General features: G+C 45.5%; 1 protein-coding gene and 1 non-coding gene across 2 annotated transcripts; one reads left to right on the forward strand and one right to left on the reverse strand.

The window, feature by feature from the left end:
* Nucleotides 1–360: 360 nt before the first annotated feature.
* On the forward strand, nt 361–20,643 carry LOC138267085 (uncharacterized). The gene is made up of 3 exons (XM_069215933.1): nt 361–364; nt 5,962–6,050; nt 18,737–20,643. Exons 1-3 carry the CDS (start codon nt 361–363, stop codon nt 19,613–19,615), a joined length of 972 nt encoding a protein of 323 aa, XP_069072034.1. The 3' UTR covers nt 19,616–20,643.
* On the reverse strand, nt 5,605–5,678 carry TRNAI-AAU (transfer RNA isoleucine (anticodon AAU)). Its single transcript has one exon. It is a non-coding gene; the product is annotated as a tRNA-Ile (tRNA).
* Nucleotides 20,644–21,636: the final 993 nt, after the last annotated feature.

The following is a 21,636-nucleotide window of genomic DNA, read 5'->3' on the forward strand; positions in this document are numbered from 1 at the left end:
TCTCAGTAGGGTAATATTCTGCCTCTTGGTCATTCCACTGAGCCATAATAAAGAATTAACAAAATAAAGTATAATATAAAGGACCAACACTGTCCAAAAATGTAAGGGGAGTGCAAAAAATCCTCAAAGGCAATAACAGAGCCCAATCTAGAGTGTGGAGGGAGCTGCCTGTGAAGCACTCTAGGCTGGAGCCTCTTTTATTTTACAGCCCACGCTATTTTTATTATAGCTGGGTGTCAGAGAGCAAGAGGAACAGAACAGAACAGGGTTGCTGGCCAGCGCGCGTTAGGAAAAACGAGCCGATCTCTCAGATGGAAGAAAAAACTGAGAATTGGCTCGTCTCCGACGCGCGAGGGCACGATGAGTAAAGATAGAAAGAGGACTATGTGACCAACACGTAGTCCGCTCCCGCTCCACCAAAGGAAAAAAGGGCAAATAAATCGGCAAAACGCCGAAAAAACTCAGCGCGAGGCGCGCTTCAAATGTTATACAAAGCGCGCAAAATCACGCAGCTAATGCAGATTAATACAATACAATGCCATGAACATACATGAAAAGGACATTTAGAAAAGGAAATATGTGTACTTATCTGCTGCGGAGCAGCAAAGAAAGAGGAAGTGACATTGTGGGTCAAGACATTTATGGACTAAGGTAGATGTTGGTGATTGGACCATGTTACTAAGTGATAAGCATCATGGGATGTGTAGTTTTTTCATTTAAGGTATTTTGATTGGCTGCTGTTTGGGTCATTAAAGAGAGAGATAGCATAATCAGAGCCTCAGGTCCTGACATAGAATTTTGCGACCATTCTCATTAAGAAAGCTGCTCCTTGAGCATAAAATCTTGAGCAGCAGAAAGAAGCAGCACCATGTGGTGCAGTCTGTGCTCATTTACAGTGCGGAAGAGGCTTTCGGTGCTCAAAATCAGCACCAGCAGCACAACGTGCCTGATTCTGCCCGCGCACAGAACTCAGCGGATTCTGACTGTGTAACTCGGGGGAGTACTGTGGACTGAAACTCCGTGAGTTCTGCCCAGGACTAATCTTCATTATACCTGGTGTCAAGTCCATGGATTTTCTGGGATAAAATGTACCTGTCAGGTTTGTTAGTTAAAATTGTTCAGCTGAAGCAAATCAAAACTACAACTCCCAAAACACATTAGGTTGTGAAATGAAAGCTCAGACCTGGAAACATATTGCCATTACTAGTGCATACAAGAAAGCAATGGAGTTTTGTAGGAGGCTGGCCTGGCTTGTAGTGGGTACCAAGGGGTACTTACACTCTGTACCAGGTCCAGTTATCCCTTATTAGTGTAGAAGAGGTGTTTCTAGCAGCTTAGGCTGATATAAGGTAGCTATAACAGAGCAGCTTAGGCCAAACTAGGAGTCATGCAAAACTCCTACTATACCACTGGTGTAATATGCACAATATCATAAGAAAACACAATACACAGATATACTAAAAATAAAGGCACTTTATTTTTATGACAATATGCCAAAAGTATCTCAGTGAGTACCCTCAGTATGAGGATGCCAAATATACACAAGATATATGTACACAATACCAAAAATATGCAGTAATAGCAAAAGGAAGTAATGCAAGCAATGTAAAGTTACAGTAGATTGCAATAGGAGCACATAGGTATAGGGGCAACACAAACCATATACTCCAAAAGTGGAATGCGAACGACGAATGGACCCCAAACCTATGTGAGCTTGTAGAGAGTCGCTGGGACTGTAAGAAAACAGTGAGGGTTAGAAAAATAGCCCACCCCAAGACCCTGAAAAGTAGGTGTAAAATGCACCTATATTCCCCAGAGGGCACAGAAGTCGTGATAGGGGAATTCTGCAAGGAAGACCAACACCAGCAATTCAACCAAAGTGGATTTCTGGACGAGAGTACCTGTGGACAAGGGGACCAAGTCCAAGAGTCGCGACAAAGTCGGGATTGGGCAGATGCCCAGGAAATGCCAGCTGAGGGTGCAAAGAAGCTGCCACTCGATGGTAGAAGCTGTAGATTCTGCAAGAACGGAGAGGGCTAGAAACGTCCCCTTTGGAGGATGGATGTCCCACGTTGTGAAGAAGCTTGCAGAGTATTCCCACGCAGAAAGACCGGAAACAAGCCTTGCTAGCTGCAAGGGTCGTGGTTAGGGTTTTTGGATGCTGCTGTGGCCCAGGAGGGACCAGGATGTCGCCACTTTGATGATGAGACAGAGGGGGCGCCCAGCAGGTCAGGGAGCCCTCACAGAAGCAGGCAGCACCCGCAGAAGTGCCGGAACAGGCACTACAAAGAGGAGTGAACCGGAGCTCACTCGAAGACACAAAAGGGAATTCCACGACGCCGGAGGTCAACTCAGGAGGTTGTGCACTGCAGGTTAGAGTGTCAGGGACCCATGCTTGGCTGTGCACGAAGGAAATCCTGGAAGAGTGCACAGGAGCCGGAGCAGCTGCAAATCACGCGGTACCCAGCAATGCAGTCTAGCGTGGGGAGGCAAGGACTTACCTCCACCAAACGTGGACTGAAGAGTCACTGGACTGTGGGAGTCACTTGGACAGAGTTGCTGAGTTCCAGGGACCACGATTGTTGTGCTGAGAGGGGACCCAGAGGACCGGTGATGCAGTCTTTTGTTGCCTGCGGTTGCAGGGGGAAGATTCCGTCGACCCACGGGAGATTTCTTCAGAGCTCCTAGTGCAGAGAGGAGGCAGGCTACCCCCAGAGCATGCACCACCAGGAAAACAGTCGAGAAGGCGGCAGGATCAGCGATACAAGGTTGCAGTAGTCGTCTTTGCTACTTTGTTGCGGTTTTGCAGGCGTCCTGAGCAGTCAGCGGTCGATCCTTTGGCAGAAGGTGAAGAGAGAGATGCAGAGGAACTCTGATGAGCTCTTGCATTCGTTATCTAAAGAATTCCCCAAAGCAGAGACCCTAAATAGCCAGAAAAGGAGGTTTGGCTACCTAGGAAGGAGGATAGGCTAGCAACACAGGTAATAGCTTATCAGGAGGAGTCTCTGACCTGCTGGCACTGGCCACTCAGACCAGTCCAGTGTGCCAGCAGCACCTCTGTTTCCAAGATGGCAGAGGTCTGTAGCACACTGGAGGGGCTCTGGGCACCTCCCGTGGGAGGTGCAGGTCAGGGGAGTGGTCACTCCCCTTTCCTTTGTCCAGTTTTGCGCCAGAGCGGGGCTGGGGGATCCCTGAACCGGTGTAGACTGGCTTATGCAGAGATGGGCACCATCTGTGCCCATCAAAGCATTTCCAGAGGCTGGGGGAGGCTACTCCTCCCCAGCCCTGACACCTTTTTCTAAAGGGAAAGGGTGTAACACCCTCTCTCTGAGGAAGTCCTTTGTTCTGCCTTCCTGGGCCAAGCCTGGCTGGACCCCAGGAGGGTAGAAAACTGTCTGAGGGGTTGCCAGCAGCAGCAGCTGCAGTGAAACCCCGGGAAAGGTAGTTTGGCAGTACCCGGGTCTGTGCTAGCGACTCTGGGGATCATGGAATTGTCTCCCCAGTGCCAGAATGGCATTGGTGTGACAATTCCATGATCTTAGACATGTTACATGGCCATGTTCGGAGTTACCATTGTGACGCTATACATAGGTAGTGACCTATGTATAGTGCACGCGAGTAATGGTGTCCCCGCACTCACAAAGTCCGGGGAATTTGCCCTGAACGATGTGGGGTTACCTTGGCTAGTGCCAGGGTGCCCACACACTAAGTAATTTAGCACCCAACCTTCACCAGGTGAAGGTTACAAGTATAGGTGACTTATAAGTTACTTAAGTGCAGTGGTAAATGGCTGTGAAATAACGTGGACATTATTTCACTCAGGCTGCAGTGGCAGGCCTGTGTAAGAATTGTCAGAGCTCCCTATGGGTGGCAAAAGAAATGCTGCAGTCCATAGGGATCTCCTGGAACCCCAATACCCTGGGTACCTCAGTACCATATACTAGGGAATTATAAGGGTGTTCCAGTATGCCAATGTGAATTGGTGAAATTGGTCACTAGCCTGTTAGTGACAATTTGGAAAGCAGAGAGAGCATAACCACTGAGGTTCTGGTTAGCAGAGCCTCTTTGAGACAGTTAGTCATCACACCGGGAACACATACTGGGCACACTTATGAGCACTGGGGCCCTGGCTGGCAGGGTCCCAGTGACACATACACTAAAACAACATATATACAGTGAAATATGGGGGTAACATGCCAGGCAAGATGGTACTTTCCTTCAAGTTTCATCGTTTTTCTGCTGTCTCTTTCACCCACAAAATTTCATACTGAAAGGCACCAGCAGTTTCCTTGTGAGAGACAAGAACAAGCTTGTTAAATACTCTAATTTTAATTGTGAAATACAAACAGAGTCTCCATTCAAAAACATCTCCACCTGATAATGAAATATTTGTGATTCTTCCCATTTTACGATTCGGTTTTGCTCTAAATTATGTTTTGTGTTTGCCCGTGTTTTGCATTTGCGGTCATGTTTTGTTCTTGATTCCATGTTTATTCATTTGCTTTTTTATGTTTTTGCTTTTGTCCCCTTTACCTCTTGCATTTCCCTCCAAGTTTTGCTTTGATCTGATGTTTACCCATTTGCTCTCATGTGCGGTTTATGAATTTATTTATTTCTTCATTGTCCCCAAAACATTTAATAGGAGTTGTCTATCTAAGCTCAAACTAAAAAATCCATGTGTTTCATGGTTATAGCCCAAGAAGTAATTTAGCCGGCGGCAACATTCTTTCATAGTGGCTTCACATTACACTTGTTGTTTCAAGTTTATATTTCAAAGGAGATGAATACAATATCTCTCTGATTTTCTCTTTTTTTTTCAACTTTGACATTAAAATACTGACCAGGCTAGTAAAATAGTGGCCAGTGGGCAACATTATCCCTGCGAACCTGCTCAGATTTCTTCCTAACCACTATTGTTAGGTTGAGTGTGCAAGTGCTCTGGCCCTTGTAATCTATCTGTGGGCTTTTAACCATGCCCACTACACACCCATCACTATCACTCGTTCATGGGCTTGCCTTTCAAAAATCTGTTGTTATCATTGTTACCACCTTGGCCATCCACCCTGTTGCACGGATAATTGCACGTTTGCTGATCTGTTTGACTGCAAGCAAACTTTCTTTTCCTTTTGTGTCTCTCCTTCACGCTCATTTTGAATCGGCTTGCTTATGTCAACTGTTTTACTTCCCATTTTCAATTTATGTGGCAACAAAAGTCCAGTTAGGAATTTACAACACTAATAGCTCTAACTCGAGCAAACGCGAGACCCATTGCATTTCGGATGCTTGCTTGATTAATAGTGGGTCACACTAACAAGTTGCTGCCGGGCCATCTTGGACTCTGTGCAGAACTATTATATGGCAATCAACAATTCCGCCTCATCCAAGACCTCACGGGGCGCTCCCTCCAGCGTTTCTCATGCAAGCATTCACGAGAATCTGGGTGCAGTCAGGTGGCTGAATGGAGCAGCTCCCTTCAAAATCCATTCACGAGGATTTTTACACCTTCACTATTTGTCAATAATGCCACTTGACGCAATACGTTTTGTATTGTTTCGGGAACAATTTAGTATATCCAAAAAATGAAACGAAAAAAGAAAAAATAGATGGCCCGTACGGGGATCGAACCCGCGACCTTAGCGTTATTAGCACCACGCTCTAACCAACTGAGCTAACCGCCCAACACATCTCAATCTCGCCGTAAGAATGTCATAGCTATCATACTCTTGTCTTGAACATAGCTCATTCATTTTCTCCTTTTTCGCACGTTCATCAACGATCCATCTATGAATGACCTGATCTCAAGCTCTAATATTCCAAAAGTGTCCATGTCCCCTTTAAAATCCTGCATTTTAACTTATTGTATATTCTTTTTTAATTTGGGAAAAGTTTCCGTTTGCAAAAAGAATCGTCCTGCACTACATCACCACCGAAAAAATATCCACCTCCATCCTGCCTGAGCAGACAGAAGCAGTAGATATCAGAGCGACGTTTTCTTCCTATTAGAGACGGTGTACGTGGGCTTGGCAGCCGAATCAGAACCTTCGTGCCTGGTTGGTCTCATTGGATTTACTAAAATAAAACTAAATTTTTTCCCAGATTACAATGCACACATTCCAATAGAGCATTCATAAAACACATTGGAAAGAAGAGACTGTAGCATGCATTTGCAGAAATATTGTCACCATTTTAAGGCAGAGCTCTCAAGTTTTTCTTTTCCATGCGTGCCTTGTTCACCCAGTCTAGGCATTCTATTTGCATTGCTCGTGTTGATTTTATAAAATGGGCTGGACAAACTACTCACACCTTGCAAAAGAAACGTCAAGTGCACTAATATCTTTGCTTCTTTTCCACCACATTGTATTTATCGCCCATGAGTATGAGGATGAAAAAAGTGGCGAGTCTCTAAACCCGGCGTTTCCTTTGTAATTAAGGTCACGGCTTAAAAATGTGAACTACATTTTTGTGATTTCTATAATGTGCCACCAATCTGGAGTTGTCACATTTCAAAGAGAAAAATACCAGCCATTTGTTGTTTTAAGTCTCTTCAAAGGCTGAGACGTGATACTAGATACTTTAAAACAAAATGTATGTTTTCATTTGTAACATAAGTTTTCTGTCTTTGCTGTAATTATAAGTCATGGATCATTAACGAGCATATGGACCATGTGTGTGTCATGACTTAGGCTCTCTCATGGTAATGCAATCTTGTTAAACCAGAAGGGGTGCACCAAGCACTACCCTCATAGTGGTAGATCTCGACTGCCCATGGCAGGATTTATGTGACACACATGCAGTAGTGGCAGCATTTTCGTTTTGTTTCATAATTATAGTCAGTTGCGTGAACAGGCTTTTCGTACCTGTGTCACTGGAGTAGTGCCTACTGGCACACTCAAAACGTTCTTCTGCTGTGCACTGAACCAACTCTTGGCCTACATTATGACTGTATGTGGCACTGTGCAGCGCATGATGCTTGTATGTGCATAATGTATTGTATGGATGTCTATGCTTGTGAGAGAGCGTAGTTTAAACATTACCTATTTTAGATGTGAAATGCTTATATTAACAACGCTAATATTATTCATTGAAACGTATTTTAAACATGGAGAATTTTTTCACATGCATAAACTAATGTCCACTGTAAGGAATAATTGCTTGAATTATGACTAAATGAATATATTAATACATACAATAATTGCATTTTATTAGAATCCATAAGCCTTAAGTTAGCGTGAGTCGAAAACTAGCTGTGTAGCTCTCATATTAAAGCATATTTTTCTGTTTCTCCAGTGTGCTGACTTGCAAAAGGCCATGACCCATCATTGTTCTTTTTCTTCGCTTATTGTATCATTGACTGTTATACTCTGATCTGCATGCTAGTTGCTTTAGGATAAAGTTGCACGCTTTGCAACAAATATGGACACTTTCAAGGATACTGAACCACTGAAAAGAGAACTCTTGACCCGAAGAACGTGCCAGAAAATGAAGTAACCCCAGATATGCCACCTACAAAAGACGTCAATTATGAAGACCAATTAGAAGAATGTAAATTATCGTAGAATGACAAATGCATTACTTAATGTATAATTTGATAGGTTACAGATAGTGGGGTGTAGTGACTGTCCAATAGAATTTTGGGGGAATGTATTACGAAAAAGGGATAAAAACTCATGACACAAGAGACTAGAGAGCATTAGGTAGGGAATGATATCGATTGCATCCAGAAACTCTGTCACTCTATTTGGTGATTTGAGACTTAGACAAAACCATCCTCACCCATAGACTGCCCCATTACACTTCCTTCCTTATGAGGGAAGTGTCCCCTGTCATTCAACTAAATAGATTTACGACGATCTAACTGATGTCCTGAAGACGAAGACTGATCCTGTATGCTGACCTATTCCGAGGAGGGTAAATTATGTTGTTGCTATTGAAATTCAATTATTTGCCTTTTCTTTCTAGGTACCAACTGCTGTGTATTTTTGATTAGAGACCTTAGTTAGATGTTTTCTAAATTGATGTTCTAAATTGTTTTGCATGAAGTCCAACATGCTGATGCTAATTGTGGTTAGATGAAGGCTACAAGATCTCCAGAAAAGACCGCACCAACCAAGTAGGAGGAGGTGTCGCCATCATCTTCAAAGACTCCATCAGCGTCACCACCTCCACCGAAGACCCCCCCCTCGCCGCTGAACACCTGCATTTTCAGATTCGCACCGACCCAAGGACCACCCTCAGAGGATCCCTCGTCTACCGTCCTCCCGGACCTCGCGCCTCTTTCAGCGACGCCATCGCCGACTTCATCTCCCCGCACGCCCTCGCCTCACCGGACTACATCCTCCTAGGCGACCTCAACTTCCATCTGGAACAAAACAACGACCCCAACACCACCACCCTGCTCGACAACCTCGCCAACCTCGGCCTCAAACAACTGGTGAACACCGCCACCCACATCGCCGGACACACGCTCGACCCTATCTTCTCCGCCAGCAAACACGTCTTCTTCAGCCACACCTCTGCCCTACACTGGACCGACCACAGCTGCGTCCACTTCACATTCCGACGCGAGACCTCCCACCTCCGCACTCAACCCATCCCTCATCGACAGTGGAACAAGATCCCTGAAGAGCAACTCTTCTCCGCTCTCGCCGCCAACCAACCCACCCTCACCACCGACCCCAACGACGCAGCTCTCAACCTCACAAACTGGATCTCCAACTGCGCTGACAACCTTGCTCCCCTCAAACGCACGCATCGACAGACCAACACCAAAAAACCTCTCTGGTTCTCTGACACCCTCAAAGAATCAAAGAAAACTTGTCGTGCCCTTGAGAAGGCCTGGCGCAAGGACCACACCGCTGACAACATGACCGCCCTCAAGAACGCTACACGCGAACACCACCACCTGATCCGCACTGCCAAAAGGAACTTTTTCACCGACAGACTAGACAAAAACAGCCACAACAGCAGAGAACTCTTCAGCATCGTCAAAGAGTTCTCCAACCCCAGCGCCAGCGCCAACGCCGTCACGCCCTCACAGGATTTGTGCGAATCCCTCGCCACTTTCTTCCATCGCAAGATCAGCGACCTCCACGACAGCTTCGGACACCAGACCCAACCATACACCACTGAACCCGCTTCCCCGGACATCACCCTCAACAACTGGACCCACATCAACACGGAAGAAACCAAATCCATCATGAACTCTATCCACTCCGGCGCCCCTTCGGACCCCTGCCCGCACTTCATCTTTAACAAAGCCGACGACATCATCGCCCCGCACCTCCAGACCGTCATCAACTCTTCTTTTTCTTCTGCTACCTTCCCCGAATGCTGGAAGCACGCTGAAGTCAACGCCCTACTAAAGAAACCTACGGCTGACCCAAGCGACCTGAAAAACTTCCGCCCCATCTCTCTTCTACCTTTCCCAGCCAAGGTAATAGAAAAGACCATCAACAAACAGCTGACCACCTTCCTGGAAGACAACAACCTGCTCGACCCTTCACAAACCGGATTCCGAACCAACCACAGCACGGAAACCGCCCTCATCTCAGTCACAGACGACATCAGAACCCTGATGGACAACGGTGAAACAGTCGCCCTCATTCTCCTCGACCTCTCGGCTGCCTTTGACACCGTCTGTCACCGCACCCTAATCACCCGCCTACGCTCCACCGGGATCCAAAGCCAGGCCCTGGACTGGATCGCCTCCTTCCTCGCTAACCGCTCCCAAAGAGTTTACCTCCCTCCGTTTCGCTCAGAACCCACCAAGATCATCTGCGGCGTACCTCAAGGCTCATCGCTCAGCCCGACACTCTTCAATGTCTACATGAGCCCCCTCGCCGACATCGTACGCAAGCACGACATCATCATCACCTCCTACGCCGACGACACCCAACTTGTACTCTCCCTCACCAAGGACCCCGCCAGCGCCAAGACCAACCTACAAGAGGGTATGAAGGACGTCGCAGATTGGATGAGGCTCAGCCGCCTAAAGCTGAACTCTGAAAAAACGGAAGTCCTCATCCTCGGCAACACCCCGTCCGCCTGGGACGACTCCTGGTGGCCCACGGCCCTCGGCACCGCACCGACCCCCGCAGACCACGCCCGCAACCTTGGCTTCATCTTGGACCCTCTTCTCACCATGACCAAGCAAGTCAACGCCGTGTCCTCCGCCTGCTTCCTCACTCTCCGCATGCTCCGTAAGATCTTCCGCTGGATCCCCGCCGACACCAGAAAAACCGTGACCCACGCCCTCGTCACGAGCCGCCTGGACTACGGCAACACCCTCTACGCCGGGACCACAGCCAAACTCCAAAACCGCCTGCAACGCATCCAAAACGCCTCGGCCCGCCTCATCCTCGACGTACCCCGCAACAGCCACATCTCCGCACACCTGAGACACCTGCATTGGCTCCCAGTCAGCAAAAGGATCACCTTCCGTCTTCTCACCCACGCACACAAAGCCCTCCACAACAAGGGACCGGAATACCTCAACAGATGCCTCAGCTTCTACGTCCCCACCCGCCCCCTCCGCTCCGCTGGCCTCGCACTTGCTGCCGTCCCTCGCACCCGCCGCTCCACGGCGGGTGGGAGATCTTTCTCCTTCCTGGCGGCCAAGACCTGGAACTCCCTCCCCACCAGCCTCAGGATCACCCAGGACCACTCCGCTTTCCGGAGACTCCTAAAGACTTGGCTGTTCGAGCAGCGATAACCCCCCCTTTCCCCCCTAGCGCCTTGAGACCCGCACGGGTGAGTAGCGCGCTTTATAAATGTTAATGATTTGATTTGATTTGATTTGATTTTGATTTGATTTGATGAGGCATTTCATCTTGACTGACGTGACTAACATGACTGACGTGGTGCTATGCTGAACTAAACATATATGAGGTTTTAGGCGTCTAGATTTGTTCATCTTCATATTACTATCTTATGTCTGTGATCTTTGCATTATTACCATATTGTGACTATGCTCTTTTGCTTCTTGGTTTTGAGATTAATACAGTTGCTATTAGATTGTAATCAATAGGGAATAAAATTCACAAAACTTCAGTAAGGTGTGGTTATTCATGACTGAAAGGTCATGGTTGCGCCGAAGGTTTACTAATGTCTAAAGTGAAATATATTGTGGTGATATATGTTGACAATATTATTGATATATTGATTGATATATTGATCAGTTATATCGTCTTACGGTGTCTCACCACTGGGTCAAAAGATTCATCGGCCTAAAACGAGTCCAGATATGTATAAATTTACATAGAAGGACGTGTTAACAGTTCTGGTAGCAGAGCGACGGTTTGGCCCTTGGGGCCCCTAGGATAGAGTTTCATTGTTTAATTTGTTTTTCTGTGATAATGAAATTTGGAAAGATGATGGGTTGCTAAGTTTGCCATGGCTTTCCTGGGATTTTGGAGCCTGCCTAAATGAGTTGGGAATGTTCTCGGCGCCATAGTATGTGTGGTTAGGGTCTTTGCGCTTACTTAAGCTTATGCATCTTGCAGGTGGTGTGAACATTTTGTGTGTATTTAGGCCAAATTGAGTGTTGTTTAGCAGGAGTAGGTGTACTCCACAGTATGAGAGTAGGGAAGTTGGCATACTTCATGTGAATGTAGCGCTTGTTGCTCAAAATTATCCACGTGGTTGACTATCATGTACGGACCTGTTGAGGTCTAAGACTCCGGAGTATGATGATAAATGTGGTTATGTTGTAATTTTTGCGGTTTAATAGGGCAATCAGGCGTGGTTGACAAGTCGAGTTTGAGTTATGATGTATGTATGAAACCTTCAATGGAGATTTGACAAATTCTAAAGTGCACTAGAAGGAGTCATTGACAAGTTGAGAGTAGGATTTGCAGGTCGAATTCTGCTTGCGTATGTGGGAACTGAGAAGGAGAGAGTAGCGGCCGAGGCTTCAAGTGAAATCTCTGTAAAGTTCTGAAGCGAATGTGTTACCCTCCCTGTAGTAAACCGACAGATTTGTGTTGTCATTTTAAGGTGCTCGCAATAATTCGCATTAGTTTGTATGAATTGTAGGGGTCAGTGAAGAGTGGACGAGCCGCAAGACTTTGTCAGCTGCAGTGTGTGTGAGTGTGACGTCAGTAGTGCCGCGCTGAGATAGGTCAGATGCCGAGAGGGGTCGCGCACGGATTGGCTGCCGTCCGTGAGAGGCAATAGGTTGAGAAAGGGCAGGTGAAGAGTTTCCTGGGAACTAAGCCATTTCTGATTAAATACGAAATAAAGAATTGCAAAAATGAATTTTGTCAAGGCATTCAAAAGCGCTCTAAAAGGAGATGTGTATATTGTAGCAACTGATGGTGAACCTACACCACCTGAGGGTACTCCGGCTTACATAGTGATGGAAGAAAAAGGTGTCACACCTTGTTTATGGATGAAACAGTGGCGCAAATTAACGGAAAAAGAAGGGTGTTTAGCGTTTCCAGAGCATGGGACGTTTAATCCAAAGGTATTAGAAAACCTGAGGTGGATGTTAAGTACACAGAAGCCACCTCCGAGACCGGCACAATATGAGGCTTTAGCGATTTGGGACTTAATGGCTCTCAGACACAGACAAGAAAGATTTCAGAGAAGGCTGAGAAGGGCAGAAAAATCATATGCAGAAGCTAGGTGGGACAACGAGAACAAAATGTGGAGAAGGGGAATCGTAGATGGGTTGAAGTTATTTCCGGCAATAACCCAGGGAGAAGAGACACAAGGAAAGAAAGCCTCTTGTAAAACCGACAAAGATTCTGGCAAAACTAAAGAAAATAAGAGGTCCTGGGAAGAGGAAGATGATTCAGATGATGAGGAATTTATGGATAGATTGTTACATGATCGTTCGCCACCGTATGCGGTGAGCGACAGCGCTCCAAGCACTAGGTTGGATCCTGGGAACCAGACGCAGGAGAAGGGAGTTACTGATACGGTACAGACTAGCGATACAGCTTTGATACAGAATGGTGTCAGTGTACCCACTGCACCAGACTTGCCGATACAGTTGCAACCTCCACCGCAGATAAAAAGAATTTACCCTGATGTTCCAGTGCTTGAGACTACTACAAACTTGATAGTGCCGCCAGACCCAATATACACAAAGCCAATTTAATACAGATTGAATCGACCCCAAAGCTAGTGTCTCAACCGCCACAGCTGATACCTGGGTATAACCCTGTAGCAGGACCACCGTTAGTACCTGTACCGGGTACACTGGAGCAGACTTATGGTGTTGCAGCTCCAAGAAGTCTGAGTTCAGGTCAGACACCTGCCGCTATATCGTTACCTATTACTGTTGGTCCCCCAGTGCCATTATATGCGCAAGATAAAACAGGGACGTGTGATCAGGGAGTTATGACTCAGGAAGCGATAAGAGGATGGCCTATGAGAACTCCACAGATAATGGCCCCGGGAGAGCAAGTTAATGAGTCACTAAGACCCTTGAAGGACCTTAGTCCAGTAGGGGCACCTCTCGAAGCAATGCGTCAAGCAGGGTTGGGAGTTTTAACTCCCCAAACCATGAGTACAAATACTTCACTCTCTCCAATGATACATGCAGGGAACATTTCCCTGCAGAGTTTTACAATACAACAGTTAAACGAATGGTTAGAGAAAACTTGTACCTCACAAAAGACTACAGTAACCACACTTGAACCTGAAAAAGAAAAACAAGACGAATACTTGAATATTGTACGATTAGGGACAGAAGCTGCAGAGTTAGTGGAAGGAACAATGGGAGTAAATAGGTTGGAATCATACACTGAGGCAGAATAGAGATACTTATGTCCCAAAATTACTAAAGAGGTAGGCAAAGTACATCAGAGATTAGCGAATCTGGCAGATAAATACAACATCGATATCGGAAATACTAAACATTTGGAAAGAAGTTACAGATTAGATTTTGACTCCAAAGATTTTGAACACATGAGATCTGCAGGCATGAAGGCACACCTGAGAGAACTGTTGCAAAGTGCACAGATTTGGGGTGCATTGGAGAAATGGGAAGGCCGATGGGCAAAGAAAAGAGATAAGGGAAAGGGAGATAGTCCAGGGTCCAATGAAGTTAGGACCACACCTAATCTAGATTCAGTAAAAATCTTACCTATGAGAGAGACAGCTGGTGGTGTTTTAGTGCATGTGCCATGGACTAGAGGAGACATTTTATCCTTTACGAATGATTATCCTAGGCTAAGAGAGAAGCCGATCGAGTGGTATCAACAGACGGACAGGTTCGTGAAGCTTGCAAAGTGTCTCTGGGAAGACTTGAAGACTTTGTTTGAGATTATTGTTCCGCCGGATTTGTGGCTCGAGTGTAAGAGAGGGGTAGATTGGCCCACAAAGGAGCCGGCAAGAGATAAGTGACTGGAGCACCTTCAGAAGAGGTGATGAAATATTATCATAAAGTAATTGAGTTCTTGAAACAAAAGGTGTCGCCGAAGGTGACCGATTGGCAGAAAATCGACTGGAACTCTCAAGAGGTTAAGGAGTCAATACATGCGTACTACGAGAGATTATTAAAAGCGTTCAAACATTACAGTGGTACTGAGACTATCGAACCGAAGGACATGAATCACCTTGTGTTTAGATTCATTGAAGGGCTAAGACCGGAGGTCAGCCAGATGATTAAGAATCATTTGATTTGTTGGCAAGCTAAACCAATTGATGAAGTGTTGCAGTATGCGAAATACTGTAGTGATGAGATTGAGTTGAAGCAGAAAAAGTTGAAGGAGAAAGTGATGGTGATGCAGATAAGGGCTGCACAAGCTGGAATACAGGGAAATGGAGTTCAGCAAATGATACAGCAACAACCGCAAATGAATGGTGTGTTTCAGGCACAGCCGAGAGGCAGAGGTCGATGGTTTGTGAACCGTGGTTCGGACATGAATAATGTTGTTATTCAAAACGACGGTCAAGGAATGAAAAAGATGTCACCATGTGATGCGTGCGGGGGCGTGGGGCATTGGAAACGGGATTGTCCGAATATGGTGCAGGATGGTGCAGTTCAGCAAAGCATTAATGTCGGTACATTACAAAATCCACGAGGTCCAAAAGGGAGACATCAAAACCCGAATTTTCAGAATAATTTGGTACAAATGCCAGGGGTACAGCCCATGCAGCAGATGCAAATGCCGCGTTTTCAGTCAGTATCAATGCAACAAGTGCAGCAGCAGATTCCTATGGTGCCTAGACAGCAAATGCAATTACCCATGGCTCCGATGGGACAGCAACAGGTGATGCTTCCTCAGCAGGTCACAGGCCAGGTAACCAATCATAATAACACTGTGCAACAATTCCCATTACGAGGTGAAAGTGGCATGAATGAGGATTGGTCAGATGACAGCTCAGACAGTGAAGAGTGCAGGCTTGCAGCATCTTTAGAGGTGGATCAGAGAGGCCCATATGTAGAGGGAAAAGTAATGGGCTATAAGGTTTCATTTTTGGTCGACACAGGAGCTACACGCTCTACAGTTCAAAGTGCAGAAGTCCCGAGATTACCTCTCTCAGGGCGTACTATACGAGTGGTTGGTGTGGCAAACCAGTACCTGACTAATCCGATTACTGATCCGGTGCAGGTTGAAATTGGTAATTTCCAAGGCCTGCATAGATTTGTTGTATGCGATTCAAGCCCAGTATCCTTACTAGGAAGGGACTTACTATGTAAGACAAAATGTTCGATTACCTGTTCCAACGATGGAATAGAAGTACAAACAAACAGCGACGATGAGGGAGATGAGAGTCAATTCATAGAGGAAGGAGGAGAGACAAATGAAGACTACCCTTTGATTACTTTATTCCCAATGCATACTTTGATCGACCTACCTGTTGATTTACAAGGGACCGTAACAGAGAAAGTGTGGGATTTGACTGGGAAAGAAGTAGGGTTGATAAAAGGAGTAGAACCGGTCAAGGTTCAGATAAAGCCGAATGCAGTGTTCCCACAAGTACCGCAATACCACATGACCCAGGATGTCCTCATTGAGGTGTCACAAATAATTGCAGATTTTCTCAGACAGGGAGTCCTGAAAGAAGTTTTGTGCAACTCTCCCATTATGGGTTTGAAGAAGCCCTGTGGGAAAGTTCGAATTGTGCAGGATTTGAGAAAAATAAACGAAATTGTGATAAAATGCTGCCCTGTGGTACCTAACCCAGCAGTAATAATGTTCCAGGTTCCTTGTGATGCTGAATGGTTTACTGTGGTAGACCTATCACAAGCATTCTTCTCGATACCTCTTCATGAAGACAGACGATTTTTGTTCAGTTTCAAATTCCTGGATAAGGTGTACAGTTGGTGCAGAATTCCTCAGGGTATTTCTGAGTCACCATCCATCTTCAATCAGATATTGAAGAAGGACTTAGAACCTCTCGTGTTGCCTTTTAATTCGACTCTTGTGCAATACATTGATGATTTGCTGATTGCATCCAAAACCAGAGACAGTTGTAAATATGATACCATTGCATTGTTGAATCATCTGGGAAAGAATGGACACAAGGTGTCACCCAGAAAGTTGCAATACTGTCAAAAAGAAGTGAAATACTTGGGACATTTGATTGAGAAAGGGTCCCGAAGAATATCAAAGGAAAGAATAACAGCTGTTTTGCAGATGAATCCCCCAATAACAAAAAGAGACGTCAGGATGTTTTTGGGAATGGTGGGCTACTGTCGCCAGTGGATACCCAACTTCTCGATCATCTCAAAACCTTTAATAAAATTGACAGGAAAAGAAGTCAAGGACGAGCCATACGCAATAACTTTGACAAAAGAGGAGCTTGAATCATTTCTAGAATTGAAGGAATGCATGTGCAGGGCACCAGCATTAGGAATGCCTGATTATGAAAAACCTTTTCTGTTGTTCTGTCATGAACGTGATGCTTGTTCTTTGTCTGTTTTAACACAGGTCCACGGAGATGCAAATCGCCCTGTAGCATATTTTTCAGCTACCTTGGACCCTGTCGCAGCAGCCTTACCGGGTTGTTTGCGGGCAGTTGCAGCAGTTGGTCAAAGCCTTTCACAATGTGAAGGCATAGTCATGGGATACCCTCTGACAGTAATGGTTCCACATTCAGTTGAAATTCTGTTGACACGAACTAAGACACAACACATGACAAATGCACGACTCACTAGATATGAGACGATTATACTGGGGTCACCAAATGTCACACTAAAGAGATGCACTGTGCTGAACCCGGCAACCTTACTTCCCACTGAAAATACAGAAATCAAAGATGGGGAAGAATTTGAGCATGATTATCTTGAGGTGACTGAGCTCTGTACCAAACCTCGCCCAGACATACAGGATACCCAGTTAAAAGAAAACGATTGCATTATGTTTGTTGATGGGTCCTGTCTAAGAGATTCAGCAGGAACATTGAGAACCGGTTACGCAGTATGTACCATAACTGGCATTGTCGAAGCCTCCTGGCTTGAGAAAGTGTTTTCTGCACAGGTGGCAGAATTAATAGCTCTTACAAAAGCATGCCACGCAGCTGTAAATTTGAAAGTCACTATCTATATTGACAGCAGATATGGATTTGGAATTGTGCATGATTTTGGCCAACTTTGGTCACAAAGGGGTTTCATGACCTCCTCTGGTTCTCCTGTGAAAAATGGCGAACAAATAAGAGATTTGTTACATGCGATTCAGTTACCTCTTGAAATTGCTGTGGTGAAATGCAGTGCTCATACCAGATCACAAGGTTTTGTGTCCATGGGAAACAGTTATGCAGATCAGGTCGCAAGATTTTGTGCATTAAATTGTATATTGTTTAAAGAGCAGTGGGAATTGTTACCACAACCTGAAAACGACACGAGTTTAAGTCTAGCATTACGAGTGGTTGATACCTTAGATGAACTGAAAACATTACAAGGTCGTGCTAGCAAGGAAGAAAAATGTTCCTGGCAGAGAATGCAGTGTGTACAAAGGGCAGATGATCTATGGGTTTCAGAAGAGGGAAAATTGGTTCTGCCAAATAGTCTTTTTTCACAGTTTGCCCGGTTATACAATGGGCAGGCCCATCTAGGAAGAGACGCCATGATCAGATCCTTTAAGATTGATTGGTTCAATCCAAAATTCAGACATGCGCAGAAATCACTTGCCACAGGTGCGTCATCTGTCAACAGATGAATGCTGGAAAAGGAACTGTGGTAACTTTGAGCCACATTGGGAGAGCTGGAGGTCCATTCAACAAAATGCAAATGTATTTTATCGAAATGCCTGTTTGTGGAGGATTGAAGTACGTGTTGGTGATTGTGTGTGTTTTCAGTCATTGGATTGAGGCATATCCCACACGTAGGAATGACAGTCTTACAGTTGCAAAACTACTACTCAGAGAACTGATATCAAGATTCGGGTTTCCGGTTTCTATAGAATCAGATAGGGGGAGACACTTCGACAATGAGGTGATTAAACTTCTGTGTGCCGCACTCAACATTGAACAAAAGTTGCATTGTAGCTATCGCCCTGAAGCATCAGGACTAGTTGAACAGATGAATGGTACCTTAAAATCAAGAATAGCAAAAATGTGTGCTGCAACAAACATGAAATGGCCAGATGCTTTACCTCTAGTACTGATGTCTATGAGAAACACCCCAGATAAGAAAACAGGACTGTCCCCCCATGAAATTCTCATGGGCAGAGCAATGAGATTACCAGCGGTACCTGCAAATGCACTAGTAAATATTACAGATGATATGGTGTTGGATTACTGCAAAGGTTTGGCTGACGTGATTCGCTCTTTCTCTCACCAGGTGGAAGCTAATGCGTTGCCACCAATTGGCGAACCTGGTCATTCTCTGCAAGCTGGAGATTGGGTGGTTGTCAAGAAGCATGTAAGAAAATCGTGTCTTGAGCCGCGTTGGAAGGGGCCGTATCAAGTAATATTGACAACCACCACTGCTGTGAAGTGTGCCGGGGTTCCCAACTGGATACATGCCAGTCACACAAAAAAGGTAACGTGTCCTGTTGAAGAGGAACTTGAAGTTTCCGGTACAGCAACTTCAGGAAGAGAAATCTCAGAGTCAGAGATCAGTCAAGAAGGAACTGAGACTACTAGAGAACCCACTGAGAACAGCCTCGTTCCTCAAACTGTCAATGAGTTCGAGAGAAGTGACAGAGTGCCTATCTCAGTCGAGGCAGCAGGAGAACTAAGTCAAGGAGAGGTTCTCCCAGAAGTAGACGAGTACGGGTTAGAGTCCGAACTCAGCATAGAACCAGAAGACGAAAGAGAAGGAGAAATTGTAGATACAAATCGAAACGTTTCAGAGTCTCCTGAACCAATTGCAGGTCCGTCAAGAGAAAACACCATATCACAAGAGGAGGGTGCTGTCCAATTTCCTGAAGGAAAACATCGAACAAAGACACATAGAGGCGATAATTGGCCAGACAAATCACATCCTAAAATAAGAGAAGTATCGAATGACACACTAATAGAAGAAAGTGATACTTCACAAGCAGATGATCTGAGTGAAGGAGAGCAACAAGGTAAACGAAGGCTAAAAAAAAAAAGAATAGCAAACAGAAGATATACAGGTCCTGAATGGGCATATGCTACAACCTCTGAATGGCAACAAGAATTCTTAGCATTCTGTTTTGATCGAGAAATGCCAGGCCAATATTGCGGTACCTGAAGATATTCAAAGGGAAGAACTCGACTGAAATTGAATTTGTGAAAGCTGAAAAAAAAAAGACTTTAGAAACTACTGGAAGTGACACTAAAACCGGATTTGACTTTAAAGAAACCTGATTACGACAAACTTCTAACTGGAATTGACGAAAAAGGGTCCTGGAGTGAGTGAAGACGCTGTAATATACGCAAAGAATTATTTTTTTTCTCCTTTTTATTTTTTTTCCTCAAGTTGATTGTTGAACTGCTATTCTGATTCTATACAAACATGGCTTACAGTAGCAAAGGAAGTAAGGTGTGTGGTTGGTTAGGTCTTATAATAGGTGTTGTATGTGCAGTAATGATTGTGGGAGTGATTGTGGGAATGCCATGGAGAGAGAAAGAAACTATTAATGCAACTTTGAAACCTGAAACTACCACTACTAAACTATCACCGTGGGAGAGATTTGAACAAGACGCAAGACATATGCGTGAGGGAACTAATGCAAAAGGGGAACTTTCTACTAATGTCTTCTATCGCTTATTAAATGAGTATGTGGAAACTATGGATGCGAAAGATTGTTATGTATGTACTAAAATCCCTTCATCTGTGCAGGAGGGAGTTACTTATCACAGCCTCCCTCTTACTTATGGAATTAGTTGCAGTTTGCTATTAACAAGATTCTATAATCAAGAGCATGTGCAGTACTTTTATTCAAACTTAGATGTTGTGTTTTCTTTTGTGCCTGTGATTGAATTCCTAAATAAATTAGCTAAAGAGCATGATATCAAAATAGTTAGAGGATTCTTTGAGCCAACACTTACATTTGGAACTGCTTATGCACATCGCAATAATTTGACTTGCTTATTATCTCCTGTAGAGAAAAGCTTTTTAGATCACACAGATGATAGACGCAAAGCACTGAAAGAAAGGTTAGAAAAAGGACTAGAAAAACGTACTTATGCAAATGATTATGCTTACACTGCAATCAAAACACAAGGCAAATTAGCTATAGATGCATTACACATAGACAAAATCTGATCAAGACAATTTGGGCCTGATTCCGACTTTGGCGGGCGGCGGAGGCCGCCCGCCAAAGTCCCGCCGACAAATGACCGCACCGCGGTCAAAAGACCGCGGCGGCCATTCTTACATTTCCGCTGGGCCGGCGGGCGCTCTCCAGAAGAGCGCCCGCCGGCCCAGCGGAAATGCCCCTGCAACGAGGATGCCGGCTCCGAATGGAGCCGGCGGAGTTGCAGGGGTGCGACGGGTGCAGTGGCACCCGTCGCGTATTTCAGTGTCTGCATTGCAGACACTGAAATACTTTGTGGGGCCCCCAGGGGCCCCGCGGCACCCCCTACCGCCATCCTGTTCCTGGCGGGAGACCCGCCAGGAATAGGATGGCGGTAGGGGGTGTCAGAATCCCCATGGCGGCGGAGCACGCTCCGCCGCCATGGAGGATTCTGTAGGGCAGTGGTAAACCGGCGGGAGATCGCCGGTTTACCCTTTCTGGCCGCGGCTGAACCGCCGCGGTCAGAATGCCCTTGGGAGCACCGCCAGCCTGTTGGCGGTGCTCCCGTGGTCGGTGACCCTGGCGGTCACCGGCCGCCAGGGTCAGAATGACCCCCTTTGTTTGTAGGTACGAGTGAATGTAGGCATGTGTTTTTGTTTCAGAGTAAATGGACCTTTATGTTAAATGGACAAGATCCAGCAATCCCTGGAATCTATTATATTTGTGGACTGAATGCATATTACCGTCTCCCTAAGGGATGGTGTGGGACATGTTATTTGGGAATAGTATTTCCAAAGATATACCAGATTGATGACTTGAAGCAAATACCTAAAACGTCTGAATTACAACATCCTAGACAAAAACGAGAATCAGTGGCGGCTGTCATTGGTGATATATTTGGAGCCATAATCCCATCAGTGGGGGTTATCTTAAATTCTATGAAAATTCAAAAGTTGTCTACTATTGTGGATAACATGCTGACAAATTTTACAGGAGCTATACTCCTGATGGATACTGAACTTGCTGCAGAAAG

Source organism: Pleurodeles waltl, chromosome 12 (assembly GCF_031143425.1).
Source record: "Pleurodeles waltl isolate 20211129_DDA chromosome 12, aPleWal1.hap1.20221129, whole genome shotgun sequence".
Taxonomy (NCBI): Eukaryota; Metazoa; Chordata; class Amphibia; order Caudata; family Salamandridae; genus Pleurodeles; species Pleurodeles waltl.